Below are 26,929 nucleotides of genomic sequence, written 5' to 3'. Positions count from 1 at the left end.
TGTGTGTGTGTGTGTGTGTGTGTGTGTGTGTGTCTTTTTGAGACAGGGTCTCCCTGTAGCCCCAGCTGGCCTGGAACGCACAGAGATCCTCCTGCTGGGATTAGCCGCGTGCGCACAACGCCTGGCTAAGAGCCATCACTTTCAGTGTTGCTGTTTTAATGTTACTCTGATTAAAAATTAAGACGTAATTCCTGGACCACAAAGTCCAACCTTTGAAAGTGTCGGTTCAGTGATGTTTCGTGCCACTGTCGTTCAACTAATTTCAAAACGTTTCCGCCATCTCCAACACCTTTGCTTCTCGGAACCCCAGCCCGGGGCTGACGCCGATACGTCCCAACTCCGGGTTTCCCGGGCTCTGGACCTTTCTTATCAGTAGAGTCCGGCAGCATGCGGCCGTGTGTGTTGATTTCTCCCCAACATGAGTTTTCGTCCCTTTGGGGGCGGGGGTGGTCAGAACTGCAGTGTTCATGTTTTCACGCGTATCGTGTATTGAGTGAATTGTCTTTCCAAAGATCTTTCCTCCAAACCTTTTTCTCAGTATCATTCATTGGAAGCAGATAAAAATAAAGGCTTACGGGAAGCGTGGGGAGTGGCGAGACGGTACGGCTGGTAAAGGCGCTTCCGGTGCAAGCCTGCTGCCCTGACGACCTGAGCTGGGTCCCGGGACCCACGAGGTGGAAGGACGCCAGTAGGATGACCTCTGACTTCCACAGGAAAGCCTTAGCACTCGTCCTTTAAAAGTCATTTTTTAAAAGGAAGTTTCAGAAAAGACACTGCGCACGCACACACCAGGTAGTTGGGGTTGCATTGTGGGACCGTGCAGCAGGAGCCAGATGAGGAGGACATTTCCAAATTAGTTTAGTTTTCTTCGGAAAAATTTTTTGAGTCGGATTCTGTTGCCAGTTTGAGCAATCAACTTGCGCAGGTAGATGCAAGTTTTCTCCCCTCCGAGTATGTATACGAAAAGAGTAGCTCGAGCCAGCCAGGAGTCGAACCTAGAATCTTCTGATCCGTAGTCAGACGCGTTATCCATTGCGCCACTGGCCCTTGCTGCTTAGCGCTGTCAACTATTTTTCATTAGACACAAAGTTAACATACAATGCCATGACTAGAACCGTTTTCGAACGTGTGAGTTACATTTACTTAGTAAATTGATTAGCATAAGTTGCACCCCCGTAAAATGTTTACAGTTTTAAGGGAATTGCCTGCTTGGAGCACCTCGGATATGACAGAGGCTCGTGCCTGCTGATTTACCCAGTTGGCTCCTCTGACCGCTCATTAAAAAAAAAAATTCATTTTCTTATACATCATCGGCCACCAATGCTGGGTATGAGTTAGAAATTAGTGATCCACACAATTTTTAATTTTTGATTGGGTGAAAAAGAAAGTGAAATGAACTCATTCTTTAGATGATAGTAAAATTCCCTTTTCACTCTCCGAAGATTCGAAGATGAAGATGCCTAGCTAGCTATCTAAAGAAAATAGCGGGAGACTGAAGGGAGCAGAACTGACATTTAGAAATGTTTCCTCCTCGAATTCAGGTAAAACCGACAAGAATTCAGTAAAACTAAACAACTCCCCGTTCCCTCCCCTGTTCCCTCCCCCTCCCCCTCCCCCCTTCCTCTTCCTCCTCCTCCTTTTCGGTGTTTAGAGACCAGGTCTCACTCTGTAGCCCTGCCTGGTCTCAAGCTTGTGGCAATCCTCCTGCCTCAGTCTCTCTGGATCATAGGTGTTCATACAAAGGTGAGCATCTTATGAACTCAATTCACTCAAAAGCTTACATCTCAGAGTTAAAATTATACAATTAAAGAACACCAGTTCTCAGTTGAAAATTTGACTACTGCAAAGTCACCAGTAGTCAAGAATGTCTAGGTAACAGAGCCAGATAGGCATGTGTGCAGACACAGGTTCTGAAGAGCAGTGTCCCTTATGTTTAGATTTAAAAAAACAAACAAACCAAAAACACTGCCTTATTTACACTGTTGTGTGGACATTTGCTCCACAAACAGGCCACATTTTGATTCTAATTGTTTGCTGAGCTTCTGCAGAGAAACGTCCTTTGATCTGTCTACCCTTTGTTGCTGAACACCTGCTTAGAGTACCTTATCCAGGCAAATAAAGTCTTGGAAGTTAAGAGAGTTAATGCTCCTTGTTCTATGAATTGGGAGTCTCCTAGTTTCCACTGTTAATATTAAATTGTCTTGTGTGTGACTGATGCTTTATCATTAGATACTGTAGTGTCCCTCTGTGCTCACTACCACCCAGCCACGCAGGATGTAGCAGAGTGGTGCCCAATGTGGGGCATGAACAGAGGGTCTGCCAAGAGCAGAGAAAATGAAATGGAGAAAGGAAACTCCAGACAGCAGACAGGAAGCCTTGGGCTCAGCGAAGCCGAGACCATGTGTAGAAAGTACAAAATTTAAGTAAACCAGGAAAACGAGGGCAGACTCAATCTCAAGACACTAAACACTACATTCAATTGCTTAAATGTATGTTGAAGCAGTCAGGGCTCAGGTGCCAGAATCTGAAATCAAGGAATTGTTAGAAACTGTGATTAAATATAACTGGTGGATTCCAGAGGTTCTAAGATCAGGATTTTTTTTTTAAAAATAATTTTCTCATTGTGACTGTAACTGTGCTTTTTCTTTTCTGTACAATCTGAGAATCTGACTAACCAATGATGAGAGCTCTTCAAAAATTACCCCGGCCACCCTCTTGCCACAATTAAAAAAGGCGGAGATGTTGGAGACCACTGCCACTGCCTTGTTTGAACTCTGCAGAAAGTATGCTTGATTACATGTGCGAAGTCACCAGTAGCCAAGATTGTCTATGATGGTAGATCCAGATAGGCATGCATGCTGATGTGGGGTTCAGAAGTACAGTGTCCTTTATGTTTAGATTAGATTAATAATAAAAAAAAAAAAACTAAGCTTTCGTCATACTGTTGTATGAACATTTGCTCGGAACCTTGTAAATAGGCCACACTTTGTTGCTAATTGTTTCCTGAGCTTCTGAAAGAAACTTCCAATACCTGCTTAGAGCACCCAATCCCTGCGAACAAAGCCTTGGAAGTTAGAGACTCAGAGCTCTTCTATGAACAGGGAGCTTCGTGGTTCTCAACTTTAATATTAAATTGTCTTGTGGGTAATATTTCACTGTTAGGTACCGCCCTCCTCTGTGTCTACCACTACCCGGCTACGCAGGGCCTAGCTGTGAGGCACTGGTTTCTGCTTTCCCACCACATCCGTGTGTAGTCTTTCCCCTGTGCACACAGGAAGACAGAGCTCTGATGTCTGTTTTTTGGTCTCATAAGGACTCAGGTCCTATTGGATTATAGCCTCACTTTATAACATCGCCCAATGCAGCTGTACTAGAATGAATGTGTGCCTCAAAAGAGTGAATCTCCAGGAAGACACAATTGGCCCACGAGATCCATGTAGTCTTTCGTAATTTAGTACTCCTACCTGGTCCTGTCACACTCACTAGCATACACCTCATTGTACTTAGGATTCCTGAGCATAGGCCACAGGGCTCACTGTGATATCCTGTCTGCACAGAGCGCTACAGAGCTCTACACAGGAATCTGTTTCTCACAATCATGGCGAAAAGTCCTCTGGTGAAGCCCAGCATTCACCAGGAGGTCTACACCGTTAGCAAATCCCACTTGAGGGCATTTCAGTCCCTTCAACCTGTAGATTCTTTGATTCTTCACACGACAGTGTAGTAAGACAGCTGATATTTCAACTTCATTTTGTTGGGTCCACCCTGACTTTGAGTACCTACATTAATAACCAACCAGGAACACGTGGAGCCAGTCCCATCCCCTTGACCTGTGATACTGAATCAGGTGTCTCTGCCTAGCAAGCCCAACACTAGTGAGTTTCATCAGATGCAATGTTTATATTCCTTCCCTCTTGATCCTGTGCAGTTAACATCCATTCTCATTCAGATTTATTGGGTTTCCATCCATGTACATTGACAAGTTCAGCCCAGCACATGGCCTATAATCCAAGCAGATGGGAAGGCTGAGGAAGAGCAGTTCCTTCTAGCCTAGTCTTAACTGTGAGACCCTGTCTCCAATGAATGAACAAGTTAACGAGAGTGAACGAAATGATATATTCTTTTGGTGTGTGTCACACATCCTTAAAGGCCACACTTTGCTTTGACCTCAAGAGCTAGAAGGAGTGTTGGAGATACTCCTGAGGAGTTATCAGCCGGGCCTGGCCAGACAGCTACCTCACTGGGCGCTGCCCAGTTTCTCAGCAAGAGATATTGACACGGGCAGCCTGGGTAAAAGAGCAGCTCCCAGGACCAGTCACTAGGAATCGAAATCTTGAACTGTGGAATTATTTCTGTAAATGTGGTTGAGAAAGATCATACATTCCACCTTCCAATCTTATTTTGTTACAGAAAACAAAACAAAAAAAACCCTCCCAAATTTAGGAAAACCTCAACTCAGACCCAGATCCCTGATTTATTGCAGTTCCGCCTCCTCCCCTCTGTTTTTTACTCTCCTATTGCGACTCAACCCTTGCAGAGTAGAAGAAATGTCTTTGCTTATCCACCACTAGGCTCCTGACTCAGGCCTGTAAAGGACAGACGGAACTCGGTTAGATGGAGACGGGATAATTAGGAAAATGAGGGCCTATGATTGGATACAAATGTGTGAACTGATGGTCATAATCTGGGGCCGGCCCTTATCTCTGTGCTCAGCTGCTTTTCCGTGTTCGTGTATCCTTTGCTTTGAATAATAAAACAACAGAAACAAGATACCATAGTCGTGTTTTCACAAGGACGATGTCACTAAGACACCCGTCTTCTTGAGAGCGAAGACCACGCCTCAGGGTTGTAGACTGGGCGTTCTTTCAACGTTTCCTTTGCTTCCCTGAATTTCCCAGGATAATCTTCGAGTTGATTGACTGTAAAGTTAAAGTTGCACACTGTGCTGATGGTCTCTGATCGGCTCCTGGGCTCAGGGTGCACTTCGGATTCCCAGGGCCATTTTCTGTCTCTAAGAGGAGAGCATCCAGGTGCGATAGCACGCCAAAGTAAGCCCTGGGTGGAACCTTGCTTGGTTGTGGCTTGTTATTATTTGTAAATACAAAGGAGGCAGGGCATCCAGTCCCTTTCTAACCCGGACACTTCCAGGACGGGTCAGAACACCCAAGCCTGCCAGGGAAGCTTTCTCATTGAAGCATGGGTGCGGCTCAATGAGCAGCGACCTCCGCAGTGGTTTCCGTAGTGTAGTGGTTATCACGTTCGCCTCACACGCGAAAGGTCCCCGGTTCGAAACCGGGCGGAAACATGGTTTCTTTTCTTGAAATCACTTTTACTCCTAATCCGACTACCAGAGCCCGCCCGGGACAAGTCCCGCACTCAGCGAGGTGGGTAGCCTATCCAGCTCAGCGTGCGGGTCTGTAGACCCCACTGCACCCCGGACTCAGCGATCCCGCATGGAGGGAGCACAAGGCGTTGCTAATGCCGGGAAGGAAAATCTACCCGCGGTTCTCGCCCTGCAACACCGGGTACTCGGCTCTGCCGGGGGAGGGGTTGGGTGAGCGGGAGAGGCGCTGCAGGCGGGCTGGAAGGGACCCAGGGGTCCGGTGTGTGAGGGATGGGGGGGGCGCGGGACAGCAGGCCCCAACTAACAGACAGCACCGTACGCTACAGAATATGAGATAATCACACAAAGGTGTTGGTTCCTTAGCATAACAATGAGAGGTGTTTATTTGAAATTATTCTATTTGCTATTCGGTTGCATAAGTGCTAGCATTTAACACAAACAACAGGACTATTTTAAAAGTGACATAGTAATTAATATTAAACAAATTGAACGTATGAGATTATAAAATCGTGTTTATAATGTTTCTGTCTGTGCTGATGCAGGTATCTATCTAGCAATCAATTATCTATCAATCATCTATCAACCTATCAATATCTATCTCTCTATTCATCTATAATCATCTATCTATCTAGCAATCAACCATCTATCTCTCTATCATCTATCTCTCTATCATCTATCATCCATCTATCTATTATCTATCATCTATCTATCTATCTATCTATCTATCTATCTATCTATCTATCTATCTATCTATCTATCTATCTATCTATCTATCTATCTATCTATCTATCTATCTATCTATCTATCTATCTATCTATCTATCTATCTATCTATCTATCTATCTATCTATCTATCTATCTATCTATCTATCTATCTATCTATCTATCTATCTATCTATCTATCTATCTATCTATCTATCTATCTATCTATCTATCTATCTATCTATCTATCTATCTATCTATCTATCTATCTATCTATCTATCTATCTATCTATCTATCTATCTATCTATCTATCTATCATCTATCATCTCTCATCTAACTATTTTAAGACGGGTGTTACACTGTAGCTCAGGATTCTTAGAACTCACTGTGTAGCCTAGGCTGTCCTCAAACTCACAACAATCCTGATTAGGAACCTCTGAGTGCTGATTCAAGGCGTGAACCACCATACCCTGCTCAGCAATTATTTAAAGTGCATTGACTATTTAAAATGTGTAGATTCTATTGCTCCTAAGATAGATGTAATATATATATATATAAAAGAATAACAAACACCACAGGACAAATAAAGTAGTTACTGTATTTAGTAAAGGTAACACCTACATTTGCCTCACGCTGTGAAATATTTTCTTACTAGCTGTTTTCTGGTCTAGCCCCGGCCCGGCGGGGCAGAGCTCGGCAGCCCGCACTCGGGCGCCCCCGGTGTCCAGGAGCAGTACTGCAGCGCGGCGGAGGCCCAGGGCCCGGACACGCCGAGTTTCCGGAGCCCGCGGCCGGGTTCGCCCCGGGGAGGTCGCAGCTCCGTAACCCGAGTTTTCCAGCCGGACCTGGAGTCTGAGACGCTCAGCAGTCGGTGCGTGCTCCAGGGAGGCCGTTGCTGTCCGTCCGTCTCTAGTTCCTTTTTCTATGAAATCAGGGCAATGCAAAAGTCCCTCTCTTCGCAGGGAACGAAAACGGCGCGTCGTGCTTTGAAAGTATGTAAGAAAGGCTACATGAGCAGGGCTGGCCGGTTAGCTCAGTTGGTTAGAGCGTGGTGCTAATAACGCCAAGGTCGCGGGTTCGATCCCCGTACGGGCCATCACACGAGAGATGAATTGTCTCTTTTAGCAACTTCGCCTCTCCTTTTCACACTCTCTGAAAAGATTTTGGAAATGCAGACTTTGCGTGGCCCCGACATCAATAAATACATCACCCCAGAAGAAACTGGTGTAGACTTTTCCACCGGGCAGGTGAAAAACATTCAAAATGGGTGTGGTTATCTGCTTACATGTTCCAGACAAGAGCTGATGGGGGTTCCTAACAGGCGTGGACGCACTGAACTCTGGCTGGCGGCGCTGGCTGCAGGATTCAAATCTAGCTTGGGCTGCCCGAGACCCCGTCTCAGAAAATCAGCTAACCAAGCAAACAAAAAACAAACAACAAACAAACGAACGAACAACATATAAACGGCAAGGACAGAGTGATGACACCGGGAAGGAATTTTGGATTTTCTGGGGCATACAAGACAACATGAGATAGCTAAATTCTTAGGGTTCTTCAAAAACAGAACGATCAGGGCCTGAATTTCACCAGGACTTTTCCCTCTTGTTTTCAAAAGTAAAACTAAATCCTACAGCGAGCCAAATGCCATACCTTATTAAGTCTTTGCCCGACAATGATAATGAAAATGCATTTCACTGAACATGTTGGCTAGCACAGGTAAGAAACTGCAGGCTGAATTTCTAAGCTGGAATTCGAAATGTTCGTCTGTCCTGTACTGCAAGATAATTTTTGCATAGTCCAGGCTTAAAATCGTCAGCAAATCGTTTGCTACTTGCCAACTACAGACACTACATTTTTTCCCCCTTTATCTCAATTCACATGTCCAGAACAATTTAATGCAATCTCCAAAATCGGATACAATTCGATACAGATTCTAACTATGTATAAATTCCTCAAAGTGTTTTCGACATACTTAGTGATGACTAATTACTGGGAATATAAAAACGCAGTGGTAGCGAAAGGCCCCACTGGGATTCGAACCCAGGATCTCCTGTTTACTAGACAGGCGCTTTGACCAGCTAAGCCACAGGGCCCCTCCTGGTGTAGTATCCACTTATATAGTGTATATATAAGGCTGTGTGCGATGCAGCAGTTTTCCACGTTTAACTTGACTTTGCACCAGACAAAATGCATCCATGTCTCCAAATTCATACCCAAAGAGAAACCGGAGCATTTAAAAAATGTTTTCTTAAATATAAGGTTTAAAATGGATTTCAAACAGAACTGACGGAAAATTTTATTTCGTGGTGACTGTCTCCCCCTAGAGGAATTATTGGATATTGCAGCATATTTAAATTTTTTTTCATATTGTCTGCAGAAGCCTTCCTTCCACTGGGCTTCCGTTCCTGCTTTGCCAGGTATTGGAGATAGAGGTCTGCGGCCTAGGCCTGGAGACCCGCAGGCCACAGGCTAGCTCCGTGCTTTGCCTTGTGAGGCTAAAGCACATCAACGCCTCTGTCTTTCAGACTGTAAACTAAGTGGACGCGGAGAATGAAGTGGGGTGGGACGTGATCACCCCCAGGAGAATACTGTTAGCGTCTCCGTCAGAGCCTCTATCTTGGGCAGACTGAGAGGGTCTCCCTGTATCGCAGCAGTCACAAGAAATTAAAAAAAAATTGTCTTTTTGAGACAGGGTCTCCCTGTAGCTCCAGCTGGCCTGGAACTCACTTTGTAGACCAGGGTGGCCTCAGACTCAGAGATCCGCCTACCCCTGCCTCCGGAGTGCTGGGATCACAGGCATGCACCACCATGCCCGGCTCAAGAAATACTTCTTATCAGTTCCAGAATGCAGAAAGGTGGTGGTCTGCCTAGAGGAAGGCAGGTTAGCACTCTAGAGGAGTAAGAGACACTGAGGTCCCCCCACCTCTTCCCACCCCCAATTTGAGGGTTTCAAGGTAGTACAGGTTTTCCTGGAATTCACTGTGTAGCCCAGACTGCCTCAGACGCTTAGTTTGTTTCTCCATTGCTGTGACAAAACACTCTGACCAATACCAACTTGGGGAGAAAAGGGTTTATTTGTCTTACATATCCCTGGTCACAGTTCATCAGAGAGCCCAAGGTAGGAACTCAGGGCAGGAACCTGGAGGCAGGAGCTGGAGCACAGGCCATGGAGGAACGCTGCTTACTGGCTTGCTCCCTGGCCCCTGCTCAGCCTGCTTTCTTGTGCAACACAGGCCAACCTGCCCAGGGGTGGCACCACCCACAGTGGGCTGGGCCTTCCCACATCACTCATTAAGAAAATGCCCCAAGACGTGGCCACAGGCCGGTCCAATAGAGGCAATTCCCCAATTGAGGCTCCCTCAACCCAGGTGTGTCAAGTTGACACTAAAGCTATCCAGCACAGATGCCTAAGTGCTGGCATTCTAAGCATTTGCAGCATATCCGGTACCTCTTGGAACACTCTTTGTGGAAAAGATCCAGACCATCTGTACCTGCAGAGCATCTACAAAATTCGAGACCCTAGAGATGAGCCATCACTGAGGAGTGGCAGGGTCCCTGAGCACCTGCTGTCGTCTGGTGGTGGTGTAGCTCTGTCCTTTCAGTCCAGCCTGCTCCCAATCAACTTGTCCTTTCCTGCAACACCAGATTCTCTCTCCTTGGTCATCTCATCCTGAAGCCACCCTCTCCCATAAGCAACTTTTTCTATTTTAAAAATATTTTATTTTTAATTTTATGTGTATGAGTGTATTGCCTGCACTTAGTAAGTGCACCCATCACATGCAATGCCCTTCGAAGTCTGAAGAGGGCCTTGGATTCCCCTACAACTGGAGTTACAGACAGTTGTTAGCTGTCATGGTGCTGGGAATTGAAACTGGGTCCTCTGCAAGAGGTGCCCTTAACCACTGAGACATTTCTCTAGCCCCCAACTTTTTTTGTCTTTTTGAGACAGGATCTCCCTGTGGACCTGGAACTCACTAGACCAGACTGGTCTTGATCTCACAGAGATCCACCTGCCTCTGCCTCCAAGTGCTTGGATTAAAGGCATGTGCCACCATGCCTGGCCAAACTTTTTCTATTTTTAAAATTTATTGTGCATCATTTTGATTGTACATGTAAGTTTGCATCAATAGCACATGATTTGACTTTAAAAACATTTACCTTTAAGAATCATCACATTTGCCCTGTGCACACCTAACTCATTTCTGAAGTCCCTATGAAGTCACCAGCATTCACTCACCAGGCCTCCTACCAACTGTCTCAGGAATGAATCTAAAGTTGCTTCCACTGTCCCTCAGCTCCCAACGACACACTTTTTAGCTGTGCTCTCTTAAGCTCCTGTGCAGATATTTCCTTGGAATGCAGACAGAAGGCCTGACTTACCCGTTTGTTCTTTAATTGGCCTGTGTTCCCACTAGGACTTTGTACAGTTTTATCCCTGTCAACTCTTTCCAACTTTCAACTTTGAAATCTAATGGATCTCATCATAAAAAAAAGTATATTAGCTGGGCGTGGTGGTGCACGCCTGTAGGCCCAGCACTTGGGAGACAGAGGCAGGCGGATCTCTGTGATTTCAAGGCCAGCCTGGTATACATAGTGAGTTCCAGGACAGCTGGGGCTACAGGGAGACCCTGTCTCAAAGACACACACACACAAAAAAGTACATTTATGCTTTCTAAAGATTTTGGGCATCTTGTATGTTTGAGCCACTTGAGGTCCACTTTTTTTTTTTTGTGTGTGTGTGTGTGTGTGTGTGTGTGTGTGTGTGTGTTGTGGATTAAACCCAGGGCCTTATGCACATAAGGCAAGCACTCTACCAATGAGTCACATCCACAGCCTTTGATTTGCATTATATACATCAACTTTTCTTATTTTTTTCATGTTAGTATTGAAGTAGAGGCATTTTACATGCTGAGGCAAAGGAGGTGGATTTTCTATTCTAGTCATTAATTAGTGGGTTATGAATTTGAGACCTGGCAATACTGTTTATGTGTTAGTGTTACTTACTGTTGACTTTGTCAACAGTGAACTTAACTTCAGGTTCTTGATTTTGTGATAATCAAATTTATTTTTTCTCTCTTGGAGTTGTACCTTTGATGTTCTATGAAGGTAAAGTTTTCTCTTTAAAAAATGTGGGCTGGGGGCTGGAGAGCTGGCTCAGCAGTTAAGAGCACTGACTGCTCTTACAGGGGGCTGGGGTTCGATTCCCAGCACCCATATAACGGCTACAAACCATCCTTAACTCCAGTTCTGAAGCTCTCTTCTGATTTCCGTGGCATTGCACAACACAGGTACACTCACATACATGCAGGCAATACACTCATACACATAAAATAAAAATAAATGAAAGAAAAAGAAAAATAATGTGGGCTGGTGGGTTGGTTCAGGGGCTGAAGACACTTGAGGCTAAAGCCTGACAAATTGAGTTCAATCCTTGAGTTCCACATGGTAGAAGGAATCAACTCCCCTAAACTGTCCTTTAATCTCCACAAGTGTGCTGTGGCACATGCATGTCACACACACACACACACACACACTACATGCAGATACATAAATGTAATGAAAAATAATTAGAAGAGGGGCTGGGGGGATGGCTCAGTGGTTAAGAACACTGGTTGTTCTTGCAGAAGGCCTGGGCTCAAATCCCAGCACCCACATGGCAGCTAACAACTGTCCATAACCTCAGTTCCAGGGGATCTGAGAGCCTCTTCTGTCTTCTGCAGGCATTGCACGACACAAGTGCACTTACCTACATGCAGGCAATACACGCATACACACACACACACACACACACACAAAATAGTTAGAAGATGTACAGATTTTATTTTCATTTTTAGAATGTTGAGTCATTTAGATAAGTACATTAGATTTTAAAATATTAGATGGAAGAAAAAATAGCATTGTAAGTTTTTCTTTAGTACTGAAGATCAAATCCAGGCCTCACACTGGCTAGGCAAACTAGCACTGTACCGCTTTAGCTAGGACCCGGACCCCAGCCCCCTCATCGGTTCTTACTTGGACAGGGACTCTTACCAGTAACAAAGGCAGACTGATAAACACTAGTAGATTATTAACTTGCTTCATATACACATGGGCATAGTTCTAATGCAGGTGGCTTTGAATTTCTCCTACTGTCATATTTTCAACAAATCTTAGTGCATTTTTAGAGACGTGAGGTTGCAAAGGAAAGAAATTTTGCACCTCTGAGGACAGTGACTTGGAGAAGGAACAGTAAAGCTGGTTAGTAAAGGCTGTTCACCAAGATTCTCAAGGCTATGAGATTGTGTTTTGTGCCAGACTGCTGGTTATTTTTCTGTCTCCTGTAGTCCTTCCTGCTATTTGGCCTTAGAGGGGAGGAACATCTTAGTACTCAGGGTTTAAGAGGCACATGGTTGAATCTTTGAAGCCACCAGGTCTTAAGTCTAATGTAATCTGATTAAGAAGTTCTTGGTCATCAGCAGAGAGGAAGAACTAGGGTTATGGGTTCCTAGACAGGCTCTGTGGCCTAGTGGCCCTCATCTGTAATTTTCCAAAGGCTCCATTCTTTTCACCATGGCTGTGGAGGGTAAGGCCAAGGTTCAATTTGAAGGAATCTTGTTAGACCAGCATTGTGTCATAAAGAGGGAATGAAGTAGGGAGGGAGAGAGAGATTGAGTTGGCTGTAGTTTTACAGCACAAATACCCTAAACTTAATTTAGTAAGTAACTTTTAATTGCTCAGCTCTGACCAAGCTGAAAATAGAGGGCATGTGCATGTTACTATTTTAACTTCTTATTTTATTGAAACAAAGACATTTATTTTGGCCTCTGTCACTTGCTAGGAGCTACAGTGCACGGTCCCTGCACTGAGGCCTTAACTGTTTTATCTTTAGGGTGCTTGGCCTGTGATGGGCATTCAAACACTCTTTTTGAATGAATGGATGAATAAATACAAGTCTAGAAGTACTCTAAGGAAAACAAACGAAGAATGCGGTTGTAAAAAAAAGTAGTTCAAATAATAAGGCCTGTGGAAACTGCAAGGGAAATAAGATGACTCACACACCGGGCGTGGTGGTGCATGCCTGTAGTCCCAGCACTCGGGAGGCCGATCTCTGTGGGTTCAGGGCCAGCCTGATCTACACAGTGAGTTCCAGGTCAGCTGGGGCTACAGGGAGACCCTGTCTCCACACACACACACACACACACATACATATTACATATATATGTTAAAATATATTATAAAACATATTATATATATGCTGACATTTCATGAGAGGGATTATCATGGTTTGTTAGGATGGCTTAGAACTAGAAAATGTGGATAAAGTTTGAAAAATAAGTGGGGCATTATGATTTGAAGATGATACATTGACTGAGATAACCTTGGAGAATCAATAAATGTTTATCAATACAAGTTGAACACACTTGCTAGTTATTATTTAAAACATTAATTCAGAAATGTATACACTTAGCTTTTAAAAATTATAGGGGCTGGAGAGACAGCTCAGTGGTTAAGATCATGTACTACTCTCTCAGAGGACTTGGGTTTGGTTCCTAGCACCTATGTTGGGTGCTTACAACCTCCTCTAACTCCAGGTCCAGGGAATCCAGTGACCTCTCTGGCCTTGCTACATACCCACACACAAATGTATAATTAAAAAGCTGGGGCTGGAGGGCTGGCTCAGCAGTCAAGAGCACCGGCTGATCCTCCAGAGGACTTGGGTTTGATTCGCAGCACCCATATGGCAGCTAATAACAGACCATAACTTCAGTTCCAGGGGATCTGACACTTCTGGCCTCTGCGGGTCTTCCATGATATGAGTGCACTTACATACATGTAGGCAAAACACTAGTGCACATAAAATAAAAACAAATTAAAAGGTACATAAATAACTCTTTATCTGTATCTGCATATCTATACAAGAGGGTGTGGCTTGTCACTCATGCCCAAGTTCATTCATTCAAGTTCTAGAAACAGAAAGCGAAACAGAAAAACAAAGCAAAACAAATAAACATAATTAAGAATTAATTTCACAAATGAATTATAATACTTGCAAAACTATAAAATATGGAAAGATATAAAAAATACCACAATGCAGACAAACATGTTAACAAGAGCCAAAACATAATAAATTCAAAATGCTTGTCTAGTTACTCCTTGGGTTTGATTCTGACCACTTCAAGAGGAAAATTTGCCTTTCCAAATACTGGATGTACTATACGAGACAGTGCACTGGGGTTGGAGAGATGGCTATTCGTCCAAGAGCTGGTACTACTGTTCCAGGGGACCTGACTTTGGTTCCCAGCACCCACATCAGGCAGCTCACAATGGGGATCCAACTCTAACACCTGCTTCTGGCTCCCATGGGCACCTGCACTCAGCCTGGTAGATACAACATACACATGAATAAAGATTTCAAAAAGAATAGTACACAGTGTTTTTGAGATAAATGCATCATGTAATAGAACCAACAGCACAATACTGGATGAGCAAATACAGAGGTGTCTTGTTATACGAGTGGGATTTGTTTCAGGGACCCCTCATCCCAAGTACCAAAGTTCATGGTGTTGAAGTCCTTTATATAAAATGGCCCAGTATTTGCATCTAACCTATTCATATATTCCCATACATCTTAAATCATCACTAGATTATAGCACCGAATACAATGTAGATGCTGTGGTAACTGTTAATACTCTTTTTCAGTTTTTAGTGGCTCCTCCTCCTCCCCATCTAGACCTCTACCTCCTCACCATCTAGGCGCCCTCATCCTCCTCATCCTCCTCACCATCTAGGCCCCTCATCCTCCTCACCATCTAGGCCTCCTCATCCTCCTCACCATCTAGGCCTCCTCATCCTCCTCACCATCTAGGCCCCCTGATCCTTCTCATCCTCCTCATCCTCCTCATCCTCCTCACCATCTAGGCCTCCTCATCCTCCTCATCCTCCTCATCCTCCTCATCCTCCTCACCATCCAGGCCTCATCCCCAAGGCCAGGATCTACCGTAGTTTTCAGCTTTCTTGGCTGAGGCACTTTGACTTCTGGTTCTCAAAAGAAAAGCATCAGTCACTGGGAAGTGCTTCAAAAGGCCCTGGAAGGAAAGCCATTCTTTCCTTTGGACTCTTCCCAAGATACAAACACATATTTTAACACAAAGTGGGTGCTAGTGTTCTAGTAACAGTCAGGAGGCTGCAAAAAAGAAAGCAAGCAGCCCCCTGCCCCTGCTAACAGGCTCCATCTGGATTTCTGCTGGTGGAGATGGAAGGCCCCCCCCCCGCCCCGACTACATGACCACTGGGTCATTCTTTCTAGATCCTCCTTTCTTTGTGACCTCTGTACCTTCCCTATATTTGTGGCCTAAGAGGCAACAAATACTTTGGCTAACAAACAACCTTATTAAAACGATTAGCTCAAACCTTTAAGTAAGCCTTAAGCCACCCATGCTTGAAATTTAGTTTGCAAAAAGCCTAAGCAAGCAACCAGGCAACCAGATCACATCAAACCAAATCAAACCACACCAGACCAAAGCAAACCAAACCCCACAAACTTGGGGCCGGAGAGAGAGCTCTGCGGTTAAGAACACTCAAAGGACCTAGATTCGACTCCCAGCACCCACATGGAGTCTCACAACCATCTGTAACTCCAGTTCCAAGGAGATCGGACACCCTCTTCTGGCCTCTGTGGGCATTGCATGCATGTCATGCACATATTTGCAGGCAAGCTCTTGAACATATAAAACGAACAAACAAACACAAAAACCCCAAACCAAACCAAAACAAAAAAGCAAAAGGGACACAGTCTATTTAAATAGACAGTTAAAGAGCCAGGTGTGGTGGCACATGCCTTTAATGCCAGCACTCAGGAGGCAGAGGCAGGTGGATCTCTGTGAGTTCAAAGCCAGCCTGACCTACATGTGGAGTTCCAGCCAGGGATACATAGTAAGACCCTGCCTGTCTCAAAAAAAATAAAAACCAATCTGGAGAGATGGCTCAGCAGTTAAGAGCTCTGGCTGCTCTTGCAGAAGGCCCAGGTTCGATTCCCAGAACCCACATGGTGGCTAACAACCATCTGTAACTCCAGTTCCAGGGGAATCTGATGCCCTCTTCTGACCTCTGTAGGCACTGTACGACACAGGTGCACTTACACACATGCAGACAATACACATAAAATAAAAATGACAAATATTTAAAAAGTGAAAAGAAACAAAAAACAGTGAGGATGGTTTTAGTGTTTATGGTGTCACTATTACAAGAAGTCTTTCCTTTCTTTTCTTTCTCTCTTTTTTTTGAGACAGGGTCTCTCTGTAGCCCCAGTTGGCCTGCAACTTTGTAGACCAGGCTGGCCTTGAACTCCCAGAGATCCGCCTGCCTCTGCCTACCCAGTGCTGGAACTAAAGATGTGTGCCATCAAGCAAGGCACGAGTCAGCCAGGCCTTAAATTCCAACCTTCCCTAAAGTGCTTGGCCAGCAGTAACAGCCCCAAAGTCGGGTGGACAATGGGGTTAGCTTCCTAAATTGCTGCCTCCTACCCTATCTAATACCTTCAGCAGTCTGCTGAACTCAGAGCCCCTTCTCTAGATTCAAAGACCTCTTCCCTCTGAAGTCTATGAATGCCTTTGGTCTGTGAGTTGCTGTTGGATCTCCTATCCCAGCTTCCCCTGTTGCAAGTGGCCAACTGCAAGTGACAGTGTTATAAAAAACCCTGATTACCTGAAATCCCTCTCAGCTCTTGTGGGTCTCAGGTCATCCTGCAGTGACCTCCAGACTGCACCCACTACTGACTTCACGGTCCCTCTGGTTGACTCTACTGAAGCTGTAAAGAATAATTATGTGAAAACATTAAGCAAGCTCTACTTTTTGAGCATGTCACAGAGCACAGGTTTTCTTTCTTTGTAGACTTACCGCACCTCGTTATTTCTCTGAAGCCTTTATCCCCCTCACTGTGGGTGAGTCCTGGGATTCTGCTACTGGGACCAATAAAATTTGGGAATATGTTCTAAGGAATTAAAAGATGAAAATGAGGTCAGGTGTGGTGGCCCACGCTTTCAGTCCGAGCACTCAGGCAGCAGAGGCAGCCCAGTAACTGTGAGACTGAGGCCAGCCTGGTTTTCATAGTGAGTTCTAGAGCAGACAGGATTACATTGTGGGGTGCTATCTCAAAAGACAAAAAAAGACAGTTTGTCTTTGAACTAAATTTAAATTTCATCATTCACTTGTGGAAAAAAAAAATTGAGAACTGGTCTTTTTTGGCCTGAGCTCAAGTAAAACCAGGCAGAGATAAGAGCAGTTGGAGATAGGACAACCGTGATGCAGGTGAATTATCTGAGCTGCTGGGGAGACACCCTGAAATTTGGGAGCCTCAGCTCAGACTTGAGAGCTTTCCTATGAACTTAGAATCCATGAGAGCTACTTCAGCTGTGGAATGGAGGGAAAAGCAAAGCTTCCGGATGAAACCTCAGATAAGCCGCCAAAAAGAGAGTTTGTGCAGGTATGCATTCAGCAACAGCCCACCTGTCTTCCACCACAGATCAGGCGCTGTGGGCTGTTCCCAGACTGATGTGCTGCAGAGACATGGGGAACTCTGCCCTCTCTTTGTCCTCAAACCTCCAGTCCCTTGTCAGTTTCATTTACTTTTGTTTATTATTTTTATGTGTATGTATGTATTGCCTGCATGTAGGTAAGTGCACCCGTGTCATGCAATGCCCCAGGAGGTCAGAACAGGTGTCGGATCCCCCTGGAACTGGAGTTATGGACAGTTGTTAGCTGCCATGTGGGTGCTGGGATTCGAACCTGGGTCTTCTGCAAGAACAAGAGCCATCTCTCCAGACACTCACTTATTTTTATTGCATTTATTCATAATTACTTGTTCGTCTTATTTGCTATTTTATTTGCTTATCTTGATTTGTAATCTGTTAATAGTTTCATATTCACATGCACATTTTATTTGAAAAGTCATTTGCATATTAATTTCTGGAGATCCCAAAGACCCAACTGTCAAGCTTTCCCTCCTGGAGCCGCCTAAGGGTGCCGGCGGTTTCGGGGCGGAGTTTTCCATTTCTCACCTGTAGCCATTACCTGGGATGCTCTTCATCCCATAAACTATTCCAGTTCAGTCTGACTCTGACCAAGTACCTCGACCTAAAACAGCCGCTGCCATCACGATCTTACCTGCAATGCACTTTCTTCGCAGGAAGTCTCACCCAGCCTTTCCCACCGGAAGCAGTTTCCATATCCTATAGGCTGTACTAACTACTCCTCAGTACCGACAAATTCCTAGTATGAACTCTGGCCAGGTTTGCCTGTGGGGCTGGAAAAGCCCATTTTTAACCAACAAATTGCATGAGTCGAGTCCTCTCGCAATGATATGCTGGTGCAGTTAAAGTGAGAATTTTATGAATCCCAACACCCGGGAAAGGGTTAGTTGGTCAAGAGCCCTGCCTCTAGCACTCCGGGTTAAGTCGGGCGTGCAGGCGCCCTGGGAGATCGCCAGTTCAAGGTCATGCTCCGCTACTTTTCAGGGCTCAGTTTGGGCCACTAAGCGAGCGTCTCAAGTAAACGCCCAGGGGTCGGGCGGGGTGGTGCCGCCCCTAGTCCCAGCATTCCGCCGGTGGCAAACGGGGGCCATCTGGGGCAGCACAGACCGTCTCCAAGAACAAAACGCAAACCCGAACACGTAGACCCCGAGAGCACCCCTAAACAAGGAGACGTTCCAAGTCAGACCAGACTGTCACGTACCACTGCGGCCCAGCACTCTGCCCTGCCAGGCTGGATGACCTGCGATTAGCCCACTGCTTCGAGGCCAGTGGGGACCCATCAGCGTGTGCCAGCTCCTCCAAGGACGGCGTGGATGGCTCTGAAAAGAGCCTTTGTTCTCGGGGGACCCCGCCCCGCTCACTTGGCCTTGTGGTGGCTCTCGGTCTTCTTGGGCAGCAGCACGGCCTGGATGTTGGGCAGGACGCCGCCCTGCGCGATGGTGACGCGGCCCAGCAGCTTGTTGAGCTCCTCGTCGTTGCGGATGGCCAGCTGCAGGTGGCGCGGGATGATGCGCGTCTTCTTGTTGTCGCGGGCCGCGTTGCCCGCCAGCTCCAGGATCTCGGCCGTCAGGTACTCCAGCACGGCCGCCAGGTAGACCGGGGCGCCGGCGCCCACCCGCTCCGAGTAGTTGCCTTTGCGCAGCAGCCGGTGCACGCGGCCCACGGGGAACTGCAGGCCGGCCCGGGACGAGCGGGTCTTGGCCTTGGCGCGCGCCTTGCCGCCCTGCTTGCCGCGTCCAGACATGGCGAAGAGCAAACGGCAGTTAGGAGTTGGGTGACACCAAGGTTCCCCGGCTGGGCTCTTATAGTTTCCTCAAGGCGCGAAAAGGTGGCCGTGTGATTGGCTGTCTTCCCGTTTTCGTTTACGCCAATGGGGCGTGCGACTGTGCCCGCCTCGTGTTTTGATTGGGCAAGGCCCATTGGCGCGCTAACGATTTGGACCAATCAGAAGCGGCGTTCCCCGTCCTCATTTGCATAAAAGACCGATAAATAGGGTGGCTCGCCCTCTTCGGCGTCAGTATTCCGGTTCCTGCAGTTTGGTGCCTGTTGTCTTCGTCGCGATGCCCGAGCCCACGAAGGCGCCCGCCCCGAAGAAGGGTTCCAAGAAGGCGGTGACCAAGGCGCAGAAGAAGGACGGCAAGAAGCGCAAGCGCAGCCGCAAGGAGAGCTATTCGGTGTACGTGTACAAGGTGCTGAAGCAGGTGCATCCCGACACGGGACTCTCGTCCAAGGCCATGGGCATCATGAACTCGTTCGTCAACGACATCTTCGAGCGCATCGCGGGCGAGGCGTCGCGCCTGGCGCACTACAACAAGCGCTCGACCATCACGTCCCGGGAGATCCAGACGGCCGTGCCCCTGCTGCTGCCTGGGGAGCTGGCCAAGCACGCCGTGTCCGAGGGTACCAAAGCCGTCACCAAGTACACTAGCGCCAAGTGAACGTTCCGAAGAGCGCCATCGTTAACCGTGAAACACCAAAGGCTCTTTTCAGAGCCGCCCACATTGTCGATATGAGAACTGTAGACAACTTTGGTTCAGGCAACTCTGAGATGCCCAGTATTCTCACGTATGGCGGGTTGGGGCTATGCAGGGAAGTTATTTTTTTGGAGCCAAATGGCTCTAAATCTCAGTACTACCTTAGTGTGCCATGAGCACTTCATGCAGGAAAACCCGATTCCCGCTGTTTGGTCTTAGAGGTTCGGCAGCGTGGCTGCTAATTTAACGTCTAGGTTACGGTAATAGGTTTGGCATGGTGGGCAGGGTTCAGTTTGAATTTGGGATTACCCAATGTGCCTCTTTCCCTTCCACTTCCTCTTCAGCTGTACGGGAACACACCAGGCTAGGCAGCATAGTCTGCAATATGATCATGGAAATGTGTGCCCAACCTAAACACCTTAAACTGCATGGCTGGTTAGTAGCATCTTCATATGGTTCGCCTGGGACAGAGTTTTCAAAAGCGAACAGGGTGGGGCAAGACCTGCACCTGCAGAGGTTTATCGAGGGACGAACTGCCCGTTCCACCGGTCTGAGCAGTCAGGCTGCCCAGTTTTGTGGACTTTGGACAAAGGGACGTGTTAATGAATTTTAAGTCACGTTCTGTCCTTGCTTAATTTGTGATTCAGAAGCAGAGAGCAGGGCTAAGGATGTAAAGGACTTGTGTGGCACCAGGGAGCCTTGGGCTCAGTCTCAGCACTGCACAAACGGGAGTGGTGGAGCACACCTGTCACCCAGCACTCACACCTGCCAGTCACCCAACACTAAAGGCTGAAGCAGGTTCAGAACTTCTAGGCTATTCTAGTCAGCCTGGGCTACATGAGACCATGTCTCAAATAATAAAAAGGTAAACGGAGGCCAGGCTCAAAAGACTCGACTTATTTCAGTTAATGAAACATGAGTGTATATATGTATCCACACCTCCAGGCTTTGAGGGTTCAGCTAGAGAGCATATGGAATGAACTGCCTGCCCTCTTGGAAGCTTAAAGATGAGCAGGGTTTAACCTGAACATTTAACATACAAAACGTGTTCTGTTCTTCAGTAGAGATTTACCAATTATTGTTAATATTTCAAAAAATATCAACACGATTCTTAACACTTATTATTGAGGGCTTATCAATGTTCCAAGCCCTCCTCTATACCTGTGCCTATGGCATAGCTCATCTTTACATAAGTCTGAGGTAGGGATCAATATGCATATTTTATCATGTGGGAATTAACCTACAGGATACAGTGGAAGTGGTAAGTTTCAAAGAAAGGAGCAAGGGCAGAGGCAACGGAGGAGAGTGTCTGAACAAGAGAAAGGATGATGTGGTTTGAGCTTAGTGTTTCACCTCAGGGAAATGACTCAAGCAGGACTGTCTTCATGGATCCGCCCTGTCACTTCTGTTGATGGCAAACTTTATATCCCTTAGGCTGATCTCAGCTGATGAGAGAAAATGCCACTGCAGTACAACTGCCTACTTAAATTTCATGGAAAATGAGAAAGTTAAGAGAAATGATGCTTGTATCATTGATTAGTGTGTTTCTCCAGTACATATTCTAGGCTTCCAGTACACAGGACTTTGAGACAGGCTCTTGCAATGCAGCCCTGGCAGCCGATTCTGACCTATCTCAGCCACTTGAAGCTGGGACCTGCTGTGATGAATTTCATCTTCAGGTGTATTTTATTATCAGATTAAGGTTTCTTTACCTTGGAACCTTTTTTATCCTCCCTCTCTCCCTCCCTCCCTCTCTTTTCTTTTGTGACAGGGTCTCCCTGTAGCCACAGCTGGCCTGGAGCTCACTATGGAGACCAGGCTGGCCTCAGTCCCACAGAGAGCCTCCTCTGTCTCCAGAGTGCTGGGATTAAGGGTGTGCGCCACCACGCTGGGCTCTGATAAGCCATTTTTGCAAATACATCATCTTGATTTTAAGGTTTATTTTTGTTCTTAAGTTCTGCAAGAACATTGGACTTTAATTGAAAAACCTGGGTGGAAGTAAACCTGTCTCTTTGGCCTCCTTTCACCTGGATCTCATTTTGTTTCTATGGGGAGTTCAGATTTAACAGCTGGAAGGAATCACAGGTAATATCAATGTCCTTTCACAGATAGCAAAATGGATGCACAGAGCTTAAATAATTTGCTCAAATGAGAGACTGGACAGGATTCCAGCAGGCCCTTCTTTCCCATGAGACCACATATGTCCATCATTTCCTCCCTCTTCAGTCATATATGTTAATTTCATTTAACTTTGAATAAATTATTAAAAACTTGCTACATTAATGACTCCTAGAAGCATTGTTTAGTTGAATACTTCATGTCTTAAAACAGATGACATTGACCCTCAACCACTGCCTTGAACCTGACAGTTACTCCAGCCTCCTCAGTAACAATTGGACAGACTAGTCACTTTCAATTTCTCATCCAGTAGAAACCAGAAATTGAGTAGCATTTCAGGTGTCCTAGTGGTGACTGCATATTGAATTTTGGAAGCTTTTTGGAGTTTTTTTTTTTTGCACAAAAGGGTTCAAAGGGACCCTTTCCTCCTTTAACTGTTTGTCTTTACTTCTGTAATTGAGATCATAGGGTGGCTCTGGCGGTGCCTTGGGTGCTGGGATTCAAACCTGGTTCCTCTACAAGAGCAGCCAGTGTTCTACTGCTGAGCCCTCCAGCCCCCAGATTAGATATCTTGCTTTTTTTTTTTTCACTTCAAGTGCTTGAAGTCCAGTGTCTATACTTTTACAGTTCATCAAATTCTAAATTTTCTAAAGTTTCATGGCAATTCTTGATCTATATTTTGAGTTCTTAGAGATTTAGATTATGTGCCTGAATTGTTTGAAGCACACTTCAGTGTTACTGATGACTGAATACAGCATCAGTTTGAAGTAAAAACTAAAATAAAACGTAAGCATTCCCTTCCTCAGTATTTAATAGTCAAACATACATGTCGAGTGCTATAATACATGGATCATACATGTCGAGTGCTATAATACATGGGAATCGAGGCACAGCAGTGACCTTAAACCCTAGGGGTAAGGACTGGACACAAGTTATTTCTGGGATTACCAACTACACTTTCCTATGGGAGTGCTTGCTGCAATGAGTTGGAACCTGAAAAATGAAGAGGGTAAGGTCATGTAATAGCTCTGTAAATTTGACAATTCAAATATGTTGGAGACCACCGCCCTGTTTGGACTTTGCCCACAACAACATGCTTGGCATATGTGCAAAGTTGCCGCCAGCCAAGATTGTCTCTGATGGCAAAGCCCGAGAGGCACGATGCAGGTTCTCAAGTGCAGTGTCCCTTATGTCTAGATTAGAGTAAAAAAAAGAAAAAACAAAAAACCAAACCAACTATACCTTATTACTGTTTTGTGAACATTTGCTCTATTCCTAGTAAACAGGCCATACTTTATTGCTAATCGTTTCCCGAGTTCCTGAAGAGACATGTCCTTTGATTTACCTACCTTTAGTTCCTGAACCTGCTTAGAGTACCTCCCTTTATCCATGCAAATAAAAGGCTCCGAAGTTAGAGGCTCAGGGAGTCTCCTGGTCCCCAGGTTTCTTTAACATTTAAATTTTCTCATGTGTAACATTTTATTAGATACCCTGCCATCCTTGTTCTGTGTCCATCACCACCCACCACACATGTGCACGTAGTACTAATAAACAATACAAATACACACAAGGAATAAAAATTACTTCCCCAGCTAGGCCCACAACCTGGAAGATTAAGAGGATCCATTCCAGGTGGCACAGTGACGTGCACTTATCCTGGCTCATTGCCCCATTCTCCCATTCTTTGATTTCTCTCTCAGAGGTGGAGTAGGAAAGAATATTACACATCGGGGCTGGAGAGATGGCTCAGCGGTTGAGAGCCCTGGCTGCTCTTGCAGAGGACCTGGGTTTGATTCCTAGCACCCACTTGGTGGCTACCAACCATCCATAACTCCATTTCTGGGGCATCTGATGTTCTTTTCTGACCTTTGGATATTGCAGGTCACAGGTGCACTTACACTCACATAAAATAAAAATGAAAACAAAACAATAAAGCTACACTTAAAATATTACACAATGCTGGGTGTGTAGGTGGCTCAGGCCTGTAATCCCGCCTACTCCAGAGGATGAGGCGGCTCAGTTTGAGTGTTTGCCTAGCTTGTGATGGCGCCTGGTTCAAGCCCACAACCAAAAAACTGCACACACTCCCGACACAGAAAAATCAAGTGAGATACAGAATGTTAACACACTGGTATATACTGTAATGTCTGCAGCATCGCCAAATGAACGTACTTCTCAGGCATTATTCTTTCCTTCTCTCACCTTGTAACTACTCATAACCAGATTTCGGCCTTCAGTGTAAGGGGAAGAACGTTACTGTCTTCCTCGGCCACCTACCTCTAATCCGTTTCAGGTCTTAATGTGAACGGTCTAATTTTTCAGATTGACGCCTAGAAGCTGGACGGTATTTGAATCTCCAACCGAAATGGTGCATAAAATAACGCACAAATACAACGAAATATTACTTAACCGTTAGTTCACACCGGTACCGAAGACCTACCTCGAACACTAACTACTCTTTGTCGAAATACAAGACTTTCTCGTAACACCTACGCCACACCAACAGCTATCGCAGCTCTTCTGTTGAGAATGTGGCGGCCCTGAAAAGGGCCTTTGTGGGGACAGCGGTCGGAGCGCATCAGCCGCCGAAGCCGTAGAGGGTGCGGCCCTGGCGCTTGAGCGCGTAGACCACGTCCATGGCCGTGACCGTCTTGCGCTTGGCGTGCTCTGTGTAGGTGACGGCGTCGCGGATCACGTTCTCCAGGAAGACCTTCAGCACCCCACGGGTCTCCTCGTAGATGAGGCCGGAGATGCGCTTGACGCCGCCGCGCCGGGCCAGGCGCCGGATGGCGGGCTTGGTGATGCCCTGGATGTTGTCGCGCAGGACTTTGCGGTGGCGCTTTGCGCCGCCCTTGCCCAGGCCCTTCCCGCCCTTGCCACGTCCAGACATGCTCAGCTTGAAAACGAAACCAAACTGATAGTGGCGCGTGGTCAGCAGATCTCTTATAGGGAACCTGCGGACCGGAGTGAAGACAGGAAACGCAGTGGCGGGTAGGGCCCAGGCGCCCCCGAGAGGGAGGGGAAGGGGAAGGAACCCTGCGTGCTCATTCTTTCCCATGGTTTAGGATCCAGAGCTGTTTCCTGTTTTTCATTTAACATCATTCTTGTCCCATCCATTTTATTTTTAGTGTATTTTCAGTTTTCTTTATGGTTTTTGAGGCGGGACCCCCCTGTAGCCCCAGATGGCCTGGAACTCGCTATGTAAACCAGATCTCAGAGATCCGCCTGTCTCTGCCTCCTGAGTGCTGGGATTAAAGGTGTGGCCCACCACGCCCTGCTTTATATTATGGAGTAGGAAAAAAACTTAACATTATGGAAGATACATAGAACATAGAAAGGAAAAAAAAAAACCACATTTACAAATATCTCCAGACAAGGGGCTTCAGGAAAGAATGAAGCTGAAAAGCATGGAGTAGGTATTTTTAACTTTATGTTCATATGTGCCATAAAGCCCTGCTTCTAAAGGACGGTACTACTTAACTTGGAATGTACTTTTAAGGATTGAACAATGGAACGAGAAAACCACCCAATAATTGTGCTACAAAGCTTCTAAAAATCCTATTAAAACCAACAGTTCACTGGTTTGGGGCGCATCTTGAATGGCTATCACGACTAGATATTTTGAGCACTTATTTGAGATGGGACTCTCACTATGCAGTCGGATCGGGCCTAGAACTCCCTATGTAGAGCTGGCTGTCCTGGAACACGGATCTCAGCCCTATATCGAGATTAAGGGCGTGCACCACCACGCCAGGCTCTGCACTTTTTGGGTCATGTGTTTTGAAGCACTTTTAAGTACAGGAAAAGAAACAAAAACATATATATTTGCGATGTCATTAATTACAAATGTCAAAGACATTCCAGATCCACAGGGACCGGGTATCCACAAGACAGGAGCATTCACGGGAACGGGCATCCTTGGGGAGGCGGCACAGTTCGGGGTCAGCACCTCACGCGGCTAGCTTCCTGATCCGAGGGCACCGAATTTCGCTGGAGACCAGAAGCAGGCAGGCCCGGACCGGTGCACCAGATGATCTGTGTCAGAGATATGTGCCCATAAGTTATGACTTAGTGGCGGCCACAAACCTTTTGAGTTTCGAAGTGACCTCAACTCTGGGATTAAGAAATGATTTCAGGGAATCATGGCAGCGGGCTCCGGAGATCCAGGTCTACACGGCGAGCTCCAGGTCAGTTGGGGTCAGTGACTCTGACTTGCCCCTTTGCGAACCTAAATCTGCTATTGGGCGCTAGGGGAGCATTTGTTCTCCATGTTTGCCACCTGGTTGACATGAAACAGACGCAAAGCTCTTTCCCATGAAAACGTGGGTGGCTCTGAAAAGAGCCTTTGGCTTAACTGGAAGGTTTTTGAGGCGGCTTATTTGCCCTTGGCCTTGTGGTGGCTCTCGGTCTTCTTGGGCAGCAACACGGCCTGGATGTTGGGCAGGACGCCGCCCTGCGCGATGGTGACGCGGCCCAGCAGCTTGTTGAGTTCCTCGTCGTTGCGGATGGCCAGCTGCAGGTGACGCGGGATGATGCGCGTCTTCTTGTTGTCGCGGGCCGCGTTGCCAGCCAGCTCCAGGATCTCGGCCGTCAGGTACTCCAGCACGGCCGCCAGGTAGACCGGGGCGCCGGCGCCCACCCGCTCCGAGTAGTTGCCTTTGCGCAGCAGCCGGTGCACGCGGCCCACGGGGAACTGCAGGCCGGCTCGGGATGAGCGGGTCTTGGCCTTGGCGCGCGCCTTGCCGCCCTGCTTGCCGCGTCCAGACATGGCGAAGAGCAAACGG

The 26,929-nt window shown here is 46.5% G+C and overlaps 4 protein-coding genes and 4 non-coding genes across 9 annotated transcripts; 3 read left to right on the top strand and 5 right to left on the bottom strand.

Moving 5' to 3' along the window:
- Positions 1–974: 974 nt before the first annotated feature.
- Positions 975–1,047, bottom strand: Trnar-acg. Its single transcript has one exon. It is a non-coding gene; the product is annotated as a tRNA-Arg (tRNA).
- Positions 1,048–5,232: 4,185 nt separating this feature from the next.
- Trnav-cac lies at positions 5,233–5,305 on the top strand. Its single transcript has one exon. It is a non-coding gene; the product is annotated as a tRNA-Val (tRNA).
- Positions 5,306–7,068: 1,763 nt separating this feature from the next.
- Positions 7,069–7,142, top strand: Trnai-aau. The gene has a single exon. It is a non-coding gene; the product is annotated as a tRNA-Ile (tRNA).
- Positions 7,143–8,065: 923 nt separating this feature from the next.
- Positions 8,066–8,139, bottom strand: Trnat-agu. The gene has a single exon. It is a non-coding gene; the product is annotated as a tRNA-Thr (tRNA).
- A 10,771-nt stretch (positions 8,140–18,910) lies between these two features.
- On the bottom strand, positions 18,911–19,335 carry LOC103728663 (histone H2A type 1-H). The gene has a single exon (XM_008826629.2). The coding sequence runs from the start codon at positions 19,295–19,297 to the stop codon at positions 18,911–18,913; it is 387 nt and encodes a 128-aa protein (XP_008824851.1). The 5' UTR covers positions 19,298–19,335.
- Positions 19,336–19,589: 254 nt separating this feature from the next.
- Positions 19,590–20,045, top strand: LOC103728662 (histone H2B type 1-M-like). Its single transcript, XM_008826628.3, has one exon. It carries the CDS (start codon positions 19,614–19,616, stop codon positions 19,989–19,991), a length of 378 nt encoding a protein of 125 aa, XP_008824850.1. The 5' UTR covers positions 19,590–19,613; the 3' UTR covers positions 19,992–20,045.
- A 4,663-nt stretch (positions 20,046–24,708) lies between these two features.
- LOC103728661 (histone H4) lies at positions 24,709–25,035 on the bottom strand. The gene has a single exon (XM_008826627.2). It carries the CDS (start codon positions 25,033–25,035, stop codon positions 24,724–24,726), a length of 312 nt encoding a protein of 103 aa, XP_008824849.1. The 3' UTR covers positions 24,709–24,723.
- A 527-nt stretch (positions 25,036–25,562) lies between these two features.
- LOC103728660 (histone H2A type 1-B/E) lies at positions 25,563–26,913 on the bottom strand. Of its 2 annotated transcripts, XM_029560367.1 has the most exons (2): positions 26,833–26,913; positions 25,563–26,727 (listed from the first exon to the last, which is right to left on the bottom strand). In XM_029560367.1, the coding sequence occupies exons 1-2, from the start codon at positions 26,911–26,913 to the stop codon at positions 26,521–26,523; spliced, it is 288 nt and encodes a 95-aa protein (XP_029416227.1). In that variant the 3' UTR covers positions 25,563–26,520. The 2 variants fall into 2 exon arrangements, with proteins under 2 accessions (XP_029416227.1, XP_008824848.1); XM_008826626.2 differs by having other exon boundaries at positions 25,563–26,913.
- Positions 26,914–26,929: the final 16 nt, after the last annotated feature.

This window comes from Nannospalax galili, unplaced genomic scaffold (assembly GCF_000622305.1).
Source record: "Nannospalax galili isolate Female #2095 unplaced genomic scaffold, S.galili_v1.0 scaffold952, whole genome shotgun sequence".
Taxonomy (NCBI): domain Eukaryota; kingdom Metazoa; phylum Chordata; class Mammalia; order Rodentia; family Spalacidae; genus Nannospalax; species Nannospalax galili.
This window is presented reverse-complemented; position numbering and strand designations above follow the sequence as displayed.